This window comes from Ascaphus truei, chromosome 16, assembly GCF_040206685.1.
Source record: "Ascaphus truei isolate aAscTru1 chromosome 16, aAscTru1.hap1, whole genome shotgun sequence".
Lineage (NCBI taxonomy): Eukaryota > Metazoa > Chordata > Amphibia > Anura > Ascaphidae > Ascaphus > Ascaphus truei.
In genome coordinates, this window is record NC_134498.1 from 32179507 (window position 1) to 32191299 (window position 11793).

General features: G+C 42.2%; 1 protein-coding gene across 1 annotated transcript; it reads left to right on the top strand.

Moving 5' to 3' along the window:
• The first annotated feature begins 658 nt into the window (after positions 1-658).
• On the top strand, positions 659-5791 carry LOC142467377 (cis-aconitate decarboxylase-like). The gene is made up of 6 exons (XM_075572996.1): positions 659-802; positions 1601-1655; positions 2216-2403; positions 3145-3249; positions 3360-3565; positions 4386-5791. The coding sequence occupies exons 1-6, from the start codon at positions 782-784 to the stop codon at positions 5305-5307; spliced, it is 1497 nt and encodes a 498-aa protein (XP_075429111.1). The 5' UTR covers positions 659-781; the 3' UTR covers positions 5308-5791.
• Positions 5792-11793: the final 6002 nt, after the last annotated feature.

Sequence of the window (11793 nt, forward strand, 5' to 3'; positions counted from 1 at the left end):
AGAAAAAAAGCACAAAATGTATGATCTTGCACCAACAAGACAATATTTATAAATTGACTACTCATTATATACTGTACATATATATATTGAAGTATAGAAACTGAAAATATAAGTATGAATAATCAGTGATAATCAGTGTTCATAAAGAAAAAAAATCTTTCAACAATATAAAGGACAACAAAAGGATTATTACAAAAAATAGTTTAAGTCCCATTCAGTATAATACTAATAATACTGAATGGGACTTAAAATATTTTTTGTAATAATCTTTTTTTGTTATATATATATATATATTGCCCCCCCCCCCCCCCCCCCCCCCCCCCCCCCCGGCTCCCCCTCCCCCTCCCCTGTCGGCAGCACTGCCCGCAGCATTGGGGTCGGTAAGTATTACTACATCTGTATTATAGAATCTGGAAGCAGCCTCAGCCAGCCCCAGAAACATACATATGGATTATGGGGGGTTACACATTCTCAAAGTCGGTGTTTGGCAGCCTCGCTTTTAGTTCAACTATACAGAGTTTCCCATATGTTACTGCTGCTTTTACTTCCTTCAAAAATTCCCCACAACATATTTACACCTGTGTGTACTTCCTGGGTGTAAAGTAATGTGTAATGGCCATGCCCACTTCCTTTTACATTTCCCAGGATCAATGATGCAGTTCTGCACACATTTGGGCTACTATATAAATCTGTCCTTACAGGTCTGCTTCAGTACAGACAGAATCAGCATCAGCAGCTTGAAGACACAGAATTACTCCATCTCCCTACAACTATCTGCGAGATGTTTCCTTCAGCCTTTCATGTAAGTAATATGTTTCACTATTAATGTTCTGGACTTCTTTTGTAATGCATGTTATTCACATACTACAGACATTACAGGCACCTGTACGGGCTGTAGGTATATACATAAATATATAATATAAATAAAACCATATATTCTAGTACAAATACTGGTGCTTAATATCTCCTTCATTGAGGGGGTATACACAATATACAATTGATATTCACACTGTGAGCTTTTAGTATACTACAAAAGGCTGTATAAGTTTGCATTAATGATTGCATTACTTGATGTATATGTTATTTGTGTACTGTAGGGCCACCAGTACACACAGCACTTCACAAAATACAGTACAGGGTTTAATTATACAAAAAGTGCATCAATCAGACACACATACAGTATGATAAAATATGCCCCATCCCGGAAAACTTCCATCCTAAGCGTATCTTGCAAGATCTCACACTATCAGAAGGTTAAACAATTGTGTTATTTGTCAGGTAAAGTGTCATTTGAAAATTGCAGATAATCAAAAGAAATGTTTTGGATGCTATTCAAATCATTAGCCAGTGTATGTTATTTAACTCATGTAGAACATTTAGAAGCGAACAGCTGTAGTACTGTCTGTCAAGCAGTGTGTATCATATGATTAAAGCATAACGTTTTTTACTAGTTGAATTGTGTTGCTCAAATTGGTACCAAAATGTATAAATAAACAAGCTTTTTAAATAAAAATAGTTGTTTAACATACCAAATGATGTTATATTGTAGGAAAGAAAATAACAAATGATATTGATCCAACAGTTGTCTTTTTTTCTTTAGAATACAAAGAAACTTTGTAAACTACACAGGCAGCTTCACAAATCAGCTGTGAAAGGTACGTACCCATTGTGTTTATTTTAAAACAATATATAATGTTACAAAATGACTGTATGTAACTAATTATATTCTAAATAACAGTCTGCATCTGAACATTTTGGGGTCTGCGTGTCACTTTCAATATGTCCCATAAATGTATAATAATTTTGCCATTTTGGTAATCTCATACTAATAACTAAAATGTTGTTGAAAGTGAGACTTTACACTCAGTTAGGGCTGTATATATTGTACATATGTTTGTATATATTTAAAGCAGCAATCACCACCCCACAAAAGCAATTATCTTTTGCACTATATATGAACCATGTACTCACGGTAATACTCAATGCTCTGAGGTCAATCTGATTGTCAAGAGATGTGTGTGTGTGTGTGTGTGTGTGTGTGTGTGTGTGTGTGTGTGTGTGTGTGTGTGTGTGTGTGTGTGTGTGTGTGTGTGTGTGTGTGTGTGTGTGTGTGTGTGTGTGTATATATAAATAAAATAAATATTAACACGGAGCAGCTCGGATTGTGGCTTTAAGGATGCATTGCTATTAATGACATTTGTTGCCTGTATTACAGTGCTGGAGAATCACCATTTAGAAGACACTGTGACCAGCAGCTTTGCCTCATTTATCCCTGGGATACAGCCAGAGCACCTCCCTGACACTGTGCGGCACAGGAGTAAGCGGATGATCTTGGACAACATTGGTGTTGGCCTCGTGGGATCCACAACACAAGTATTCAACATCATTCTGCAATACTGCCAGGTAACAAGGGGGCAATTGTATCTGCTTTCAACGATGTAGTAAGGATGGGGATGTGTGTGCCTTTATAAAGGGTTAATCCTTGCTATTATGTGTGTGCCCAAGTGTGTGTCCAAGTGTGTGCCCTCTTCAGTAACCTCAAAATAGTGATACATTGTGTGTGTGCAAAGAGCTTTATTAGAACCAAGTTTTCTCATTCCCTTAGTGAGACCTCTTGTAATCTGGTGACTAAAGTGCCCGGTTAGAGTTATTTCTAATGAGCTGAAATACAGTCTGATAGGCAATCGTGTTATAGAGACAGTAGTGTAAAAGAGAAGGGGAAACCTATTAAAAACAACATTAAATAATAAAGGCTATTTCTGACTAGTTACATATACAGTAGGTGCTAATCAGACATAGATACCACATTATTATTCTTTACAATATTTAAAGGATAATATTTTAGGGGAGTAGGAAAGTAAAGAAGAAATACAATTGTAGTTTTGTTATTTTATCTAAAAATGAAACCATGTTTGTTTTCATGGTCTAATAAACTCATGAATTTTCAGGCACTTTTATAACATTTGAATTTGCCACATTTTGTATCTAAAACTTTAAAAAGATAAGTAATTATTTCCCCCCTAACAATTCTGAAAAATAGATTAAAACACAAAGCCACCATGAACTTTACTATACAATGTATACACATGAAAACAAACACTATTACCTAGTTACTCAATACTTTACCTTTCTCTGTTGTCTCAGGATCTGCATTGTTCAGCACACAGAAATATAGCTGCCTGCTCAGTTTATGGACAGAAGGGATTAAAGCTCTCTCCAACATTGGCTGCTTATGTAAATGGAGTAGCAGTAAGTACATGTTGAATACATTGATGACTCTTGTAATATTGTACAGTTGTATATTTTTACATCATTTGTTTCATAAATAAAACCTAATTTTCATATTAAATATATTATAGACTCACTCCATGGACTTTGATGACACCTGGCACCCTGCCACTCACCCTTCAGGTGCAGTGTTGCCTGCTATTTTAGCCTTGTCCCAAATATTTCCCAAAGACAAAAGAATCAGCGGGGAAGACCTTCTGATGGCTTTTAATGTGGGAATTGAAGTACAAGGAAGACTAATGTGTTTCTCAAGTGCGGCAAAGGATATTCCCAAAAGGTGAGCACACTCCTAATGAAAGCAATATCATAATTAATATATGCCATTTATTTTCATATTTATTTATTCATTTGAAAATATAAGATGTAATTATTCATTTTCAATATGTTCAGAAATTACAAATCTTCTTTTTAATGCTCCTAAACCTAAAGTGTGTTACAGATTAAATGTGAGAGTTGTAGTTTAAGTATCAGTTAACCATTGGTTCTTAGTTGTAACATTATTTAAAATGGGAGTATTGTTGAATATCTTAATGTTTACACAAAATGTCATCAAGCGTTTTTTTCTCCAAATGTAGAAAAGAAAAAACCTGGGATTATATATGTATTATTTCCAGCATATTTATTGATTCAATATTATAAATGTTTAAACCAATGAGGCTGCAGCTTTTTATATTTTTTTACACAAAATGTTTTTTATTGATGGATACAAACTGTAAAAATGCATTTTTTAATAAGTTCAAGAACTCAGTCAATGGAATAATTTTCATTGAATCTAAGTCACATCCCCCATATTATAGAACAAGCAGTCTTGGTACATTGACAAAAACAATGTGTTTTTTTAAGTGTCAAATTTCTGTTAATCTCCGTATTCTAATATATCTGGGAACACTGTAATTTTTCCACATTGTAATAAATGTATTTACCATTTATAGATTAAGGAATATATGTCTAGTTTCAATAGGATTATGTAGCATGGATAACAAATATGTTTGTGAACTTGCTGTTTATAATTATACTCCATGCAAATCTGTATTCATGTAAATATCAACATTATTTATTTAATGCTAAATCTGAAAATATTTTTTTTCCCCATACAGATTTCATCCTCCGTCTGTAGTTGGCACCATGGGCAGTGCCGCAGCCTCAGCCAAGCTTCTGTCATTAAACAGAGAACAATGCACCCATGCATTAGCAATAGCAGCTTCCCTGGCTGGAGCCCCAATGGCAAATGCTGCTACTCTTGCTAAACCCTTGCACATTGGCAATGCCACGAGGTTAGGACTTGAAGCTGCACTTCTGGCTGCGAAAGGAATGAAGGCCAATTCTCTAATATTGGATGATGTTCCTGGGTGCTCAGGTTTTAGTGCTTTCTATGGGGATTATCAGCCTAAATCACTATTTCCACCAGGAAAGCACTATGAATTTCTCTTGGAGAAGCAAGACATTGCTTTCAAGAGGTTTCCAGCCCATCTTGGAATGCACTGGATAGCAGATGCCTCAATCGCAGTGAGAAATAGACTGATAAAGCACTTTGGCTCATTTAATCCATCAGACATTCAATCTATTGTTCTCAGAATCCCAGTTTCCAAATACATTAATAGACCCTCTCCTGATTCAGAGCATGAGGCGCGTCACTCCTTCCAGTTCAATGCATGTACTGCACTCTTAGATGGTGATGTTAACATTGGTTCCTTCAGCGAGGACAGCTTATATCGAGATGAACTCCAGAAACTCCTGAGTAAGGTGGTAGTGGAGCATCCTGAAGATAATGTGGCCAACTTTGATAAGATGTATGGGGAGGTTGCCCTGCACCTGCACAATGGAGACATTATAGAAGGAAGGAGTGATACATTCTATGGGCACTGGAGAAACCCCCTGAGCAGAGACTCTCTCCTAAAGAAGTTCCGATCCAATGCAAAACATGTCCTCAATGATGACAAAGTGGAAGCTATAATCCACACAGTAGACAATATAGAAAGCCTGAAAGACAGCTCTCAGCTGCTATTGTTACTACAGTAAATATTGGGAAATGATCTATCTGGCTTATTTGTATCATAATAAATTCCACAGGGACTTTACAGGGTGTTAAGTTATTTGCTGATGGAAAATCCATAAAATGAATATAATTCTGGGAAACATATGTACTAAACATATAACTTAAATAACAGCCTTTATATGACCGTTTCCATACTATATATTCACATTTTAATTAAAGCAGAAATCTTATATTAACTAATATTATTATCGAGACATTATTTAAATTGCATTACTGAAGAATGTTGCTTCTGTGCTGATAGATATTTGTATTAGTTTTGTCAATTAATTTCTACATTACATTAGTAACTATAACGGTCAATAGATATATTTAAAAGAATATTACAATCCAACATTTAACCAAAAACAATTGTACATTTTACACGAAATATAGAAAAAATGCTGTTTCCATGTTATTTATTGTGCAACAACTACAAAATGTGTGTATTATTATCACTGTACTGTATAATTGTTATTTCATTTTTAAGTTATTTTGGCATTACAATGAATTTTATTTACAAAATACTGTGTATTTGACAAACTTTATGAACACTGTATTGATATAATATTTACATGTATGTACAGTATGTTTGTGTGTACATTGCAATTTATATTTTATTTCAATATTATAACAAATTAATAAAATACAAATAAAATATCTACTTGTATGATTGGATTTTCTTGCTGAAGAAATGAATCATTTTTAAGGTGTGGTGTTTGATATTAATTTGTTGGTTCTGGGGGTTGGGAAAGTGTCAGAAAAGAATGACAAAGATAGAAAATAGTAGGTTTTATAAGTAAATGAACTTACAATTCTATCCATTATTTTGAACATAGTTTGACTGCATTACCAGCATCACACAATTTCCAGATCCCCAAAACAATTACATCCCAAATACCAGCTCTCTCCCATCATGAGCCCAGCCGAGAAATACCAGTCAGCATTCCACAATACAAGCACAACCACAACCAGGCGGTTATAGACATGGATATAGACAAATATCTATTATTAGCTGATATACCCGGCGTTGCCCGGAATTGAATTTTCCCGCTCCCCCCTAATCCTTACTCCCCCTCTCTGTCTACCCCCCGCTCTCTCCCCATTCCCCTCTCTCTTTCTCCCCCGTTCACAGTAATCCAGCCCCCCCTGCACATGAATGCAGGCTCCCCCGGTGCACAGCTCGGGTCCCCCCCCCCCAGATATTGAACACATATTGAACACACAGTAGTGCAACAGTTAACACAAGTTGTAACACCACCTCACTGCTGCGACCGTGAACCATGAGCGAGGCTGAAGGCTCATCCAACATGAGGACCCGAGCTCAGCTGAAGGACAAGTGCTGTGAATATGGACTGCCCTTTGAGAACCAGGAGGTCGCAGACATGGTTGACGCAATCGGTGACTATGAAGCCCGGCTTGCAGAGCCTCAGGATCCGGCTCAGCTTGCCCTTATACAACCACCCGGAGATCAGGGAAGGAACCCAGTGCCGGGCGGCGGAATATCGGGGAGGGAACGAGAGCACCTCCCGGGAGCAGTGCAACAGGAGGGGTACTGGTTGCTGCGGCTACCAGTCCGTTCACCCCTGAAATGTTGGTACTGATTACTGCGTGGGGAGACAGAGGGACACCGGAGGAGCGGCTGCAGTTTATCACTATGGCAGTGAACAGACCCGCTTATTGCCCCCCTGTCCAACCCAACAAAGATGAACTCAAACTGGAGCAGCACAGTCTCACCAAGTTTGTGGAAGGTACTGATCAGATCGACAGTTTTCTAAAGAACTTTGAGACACAGTGTCGGCGGTACAAAGTGCTTCCCCAGCATAGGGTTGCAATTTGGATCCCTTACTGTCCGGCTTGGCTAAGCAGACGATGATGGCGCTTCCAGATGAGTATGCTGATGACTATGACTACCTGAAAGTACTGTTACTGTTTCAGTACGGTTTTACCCCTGAAGCCTACCGGGGTAAATTCCGGCAGGAAGAGAGGCAACTGCAAAATGTGTGTATTATTATCACTGTACTGTATAATTGTTATTTCATTTTTAAGTTATTTTGGCATTACAATGAATTTTATTTACAAAATACTGTGTATTTGACAAACTTTATGAACACTGTATTGATATAATATTTACATGTATGTACAGTATGTTTGTGTGTACATTGCAATTTATATTTTATTTCAATATTATAACAAATTAATAAAATACAAATAAAATATCTACTTGTATGATTGGATTTTCGTGCTGAAGAAATGAATCATTTTTCAGGTGTGGTGTTTGATATTAATTTGTTGGTTCTGGGGGTTGGGAAAGTGTCAGAAAAGAATGACAAAGATAGAAAATAGTAGGTTTTATAAGTAAATGAACTTACAATTCTATCCATTATTTTGAACATAGTTTGACTCCATTACCAGCATCACACAATTTCCAGATCCCCAAAACAATTACATCCCAAATACCAGCTCTCTCCCATCATGAGCCCAGCCGAGAAATACCAGTCAGCATTCCACAATACAAGCACAACCACAACCAGGCGGTTATAGACATGGATATAGACAAATATCTATTATTAGCTGATATACCCGGCGTTGCCCGGAATTGAATTTTCCCGCTCCCCCCTAATCCTTGCTCCCCCTCTCTGTCTACCCCCCGCTCTCTCCCCATTCCCCTCTCTCTTTCTCCCCCGTTCACAGTAATCCAGCCCCCCCTGCACATGAATGCAGGCTCCCCCGGTGCACAGCTCGGGTCCCCCCCCCCATTCACAGCTCCTGTCTGTAGAGGGAGATGGGGTGGGCCCGGTATTAAAGGGGTTGCACCCCATATGGCCACCCCCTGACCTCACCAGGGAGGCAAGGGGTTAACTGGACTGCGGTCCAGGAAGGTGGTTTACACCTTGTCATGTCATGAAAATTTATGTTCCCCTGTTCCCATGTTTCATTATAATCCTGTATTTTAAAGATGTTTTAAAGTGCATTTCTGTATCTCCAGTTCTGGAGGTCGCAGAGAGTTGATATTTGGCCAATATGTGGAGTCACTGTAGGCATTAAGAACTGGCAAATTTCGACCCACTGAGCCCACCAGAATGGAACTTATTAATATGTGTAGATATTAAAGTATATATGTATGGTATTTTGGATCTGCCCTGAAAATGCAGACTCCATCTGCTATGCTAATAGGTCATGAAGGGCAGCCAGCTGATTGAGCCTAAGCACTGTGATCAAAAGTTAACTGCCTGATTGTTTACACTAAGTACTAATCAACATATTAAGTACTAATCAACAGACTCTGCCATTCTAACTGTTACCTGAGGGTAGAGAATCATCAAACTGGAGTGGTTTGTAAGTGTTATGTCTACACCTACAAACAATGCAGATATTTCATTTGATAGACTGGTCGTCGCCCCTGATTTAATTATGGGGCTACCCATAGAGTCTCAGTACACATGGACTAATTAGCTGGGGGGCATGGGTTAATCTGTGTCTCCACGTTAGGGATTGGATACAGATAATTGTTCACCAATAGTCTGTATTCAATGTTAAGAATAGGGTTACACAGGTATATAAAATGTGTCAACCCTACAGTTTTTAGATCTTCTTCTGATACCATCTTGAATGTCACCGGATTGCTGGAGAATTGCTAGCTGATACTTCTCCATCCCCCAACCCTAAGTAAGGGTTACCTTCTTGTCTGTTAATTGTACTATATTGCTGTGTTCACCTTTTTTAAGGAATAAATATATTTTATTATATCTAAGCCTCGTTCAGTTCAACCCAGACATTTGGTGTTCATTATATCTTGTCATAAGCTACCGTGACAAGCTCTATAATTAACTGGTGGCAAGCGGTGGGATTGAACTGAACCTATATTACAGTGTTCTGTGGGACTCTGTCATATAGTGGGAACTCGAGAGTAATTGCGAGTTCCAGGGACTAAAGATATTGAACACACAGTAGTGCAACAGTTAACACAAGTTGTAACACCACCTCACTGCAGCGACCGTGAACCATGAGCGAGGCTGAAGGCTCATCCAACATGAGGACCCGAGCTCAGCTGAAGGACAAGTGCCGTGAATATGGACTGCCCTTTGAGAACCAGGAGGTCGCAGACATGGTTGATGCAATCGGTGACTATGAAGCCAGGCTTGCAGAGCCTCAGGATCCGGCTCAGCTTGCCCTTATACAACCACCCGGAGATCAGGGAAGGAACCCAGTGCCGGGCGGCGGAATTTCGGGGAGGGAACGAGAGCACCTCCCGGGAGCAGTGCAACAGGAGGGGTACTGGTTGCTGCGGCTACCAGTCCGTTCACCCCTGAAATGTTGGCACTGATTACTGCGTGGGGAGACAGAGGGACACCGGAGGAGCGGCTGCAGTTTATCACTATGGCAGTGAACAGACCCGCTTATTGCCCCCCTGTCCAACCCAACAAAGATGAACTCAAACTGGAGCAGCACAGTCTCACCAAGTTTGTGGAAGGTACTGATCAGATCGACAGTTTTCTAAAGAACTTTGAGACACAGTGTCGGCGGTACAAAGTGCTTCCCCAGCATAGGGTTGCAATTTGGATCCCTTACTGTCCGGCTTGGCTAAGCAGACGATGATGGCGCTTCCAGATGAGTATGCTGATGACTATGACCACCTGAAAGTACTGTTACTGTTTCAGTACGGTTTTACCCCTGAAGCCTACCGGGGTAAATTCCGGCAGGAAGAGAGGCAGCCCTAGGAGGCCTATGTCACCTACGTGACCCGCATGGCTTTGTACGGGATACGCTGGGTGAAGGGCTATGAGGCACGGACTTACCAACACCTACTGGACCTCATCTTTCAGGAGCAGCTCATGCAGCAGTGCCCGCCGGCGATGAGGGCTTGGGTGTACGACAAGAAGCCCAAGACTTACCAGGAGGCGGCGAGGCTTGGAGACGACTATGTGGTCAGCCGAGCCCTGATGACCGCCAAAGCAGTAGCCAATGCGGCAGTGGCGGCGGCACCGGCCAGAAAGTCTGCCAATACCCCCCAATGGACTCAGAGGCCGTCTGCGGGCAGCAGTCCACCGAAGGAGGGGGTGCTCCGGCACGAGCGCCGGTGCTACAACTGCAATCGCCCTGGTCACATGAGACCAGATTGCCCGGAACCCCTGCGTTCCGGCGGACCGCATCAGGGGCAACACACCCCAGCTGCGAAGCCGGTAGCCCGCGTGCGGGTGGCTTCCACCACAGACTCCGGGCCGGTCATGGAACCAACTCTCAGTGAGACGTCCCATGCAATGCCTGTCCCAGTTTCATCGGTGCCTACAGCCAGGAGTGGAGGACATCTCAGCGCAGACCTGCAGCAGACGGACGGCCAGAGCAGACATCTCACCCCGGTCACAGTCGATGACTGGCAAGCAGTCGGCTTGCTGGATTCAGGAGCTGCAGTGACCCTGGTCCGACCTGATATGGTCCGGCCAGAGGAATTACTCCCAGGCCCTGGGATACAGATCACTGTGGCCGACGGAGAGCCACGTTTCCTGCAAGTGGCCAGAATCTTTTTGGATTGGGGGGAGGGCCAGGGTGTGCGGGAGGTGGGGGTTATACCCGGTTTGGATGCCGATGTTCTACTTGGCAACGATCTGGGACCGATGACCTGCACCTATGACCGAGTGCCCAAACCCGCTGCAGTGGCGGCGGTTACCCGGAGCCAGACAGCGGCAATGGCGGCGGCGCCAGTCCCCCAGCCTTTGGGACCAACGTTAGCGGAGGGCGCAGAGGAGCCTGGGGAGGTAAGCCAGGATCAGTTGCAACCACAGACTGACTTACTGTTTCCCCTCACCCTTCCCCATTCTCAGGACAATGACATGACATGACTGGGGGGTGGCCAGAATTAGGAGCCCAGTTTAGGGAGGCAGTGAAGACAGACCCTACCCTGGCCGGCGTGAGACTTCGGGCATCCGAATCTCAGGCAGGGGAAGGCACTGAGCACTGCCTATGGGATAAGGGACTCCTGTATAGAGAAGAAGGGAACCAAGGGATAGGGGAGGGATTGACCGGTAAGTGACAGCTAGTAGTGACCCAGGGGTACCGACAACAACTGTTACGGGTAGCTCACTCTATTCCGTTAGCGGGACATCAGGGGGTCAACAGAACGCGAGCCCGGTTATTACAGCGTTACTACTGGCCGGGGGCATCTCAAGATGTGGGCACTTTCTGCCGCTCTTGTGATGCCTGCCAGCGAGTGGGTAAGGCGGGCGACCGTGTGAAGGCACCCCTGAAACCCCTACTGATAATAGGGGAACCCTTCCAGAAAGCAGTGATGGATCTTGTAGGACCCCTTATGATTCCTAGCAGGTCAGGGAAGCGCTACATCCTCACGGTGGTGGATTTTGCCACCCGGTACCCTGAGGCGGTAGCGCTTTGCATCATAGATGCCAAGACAGTGGCAGCAGCTTTGCTGAACATTTTTTCTAGGGTAGGTTTCCCTAGTGAGATCCTAACCGATC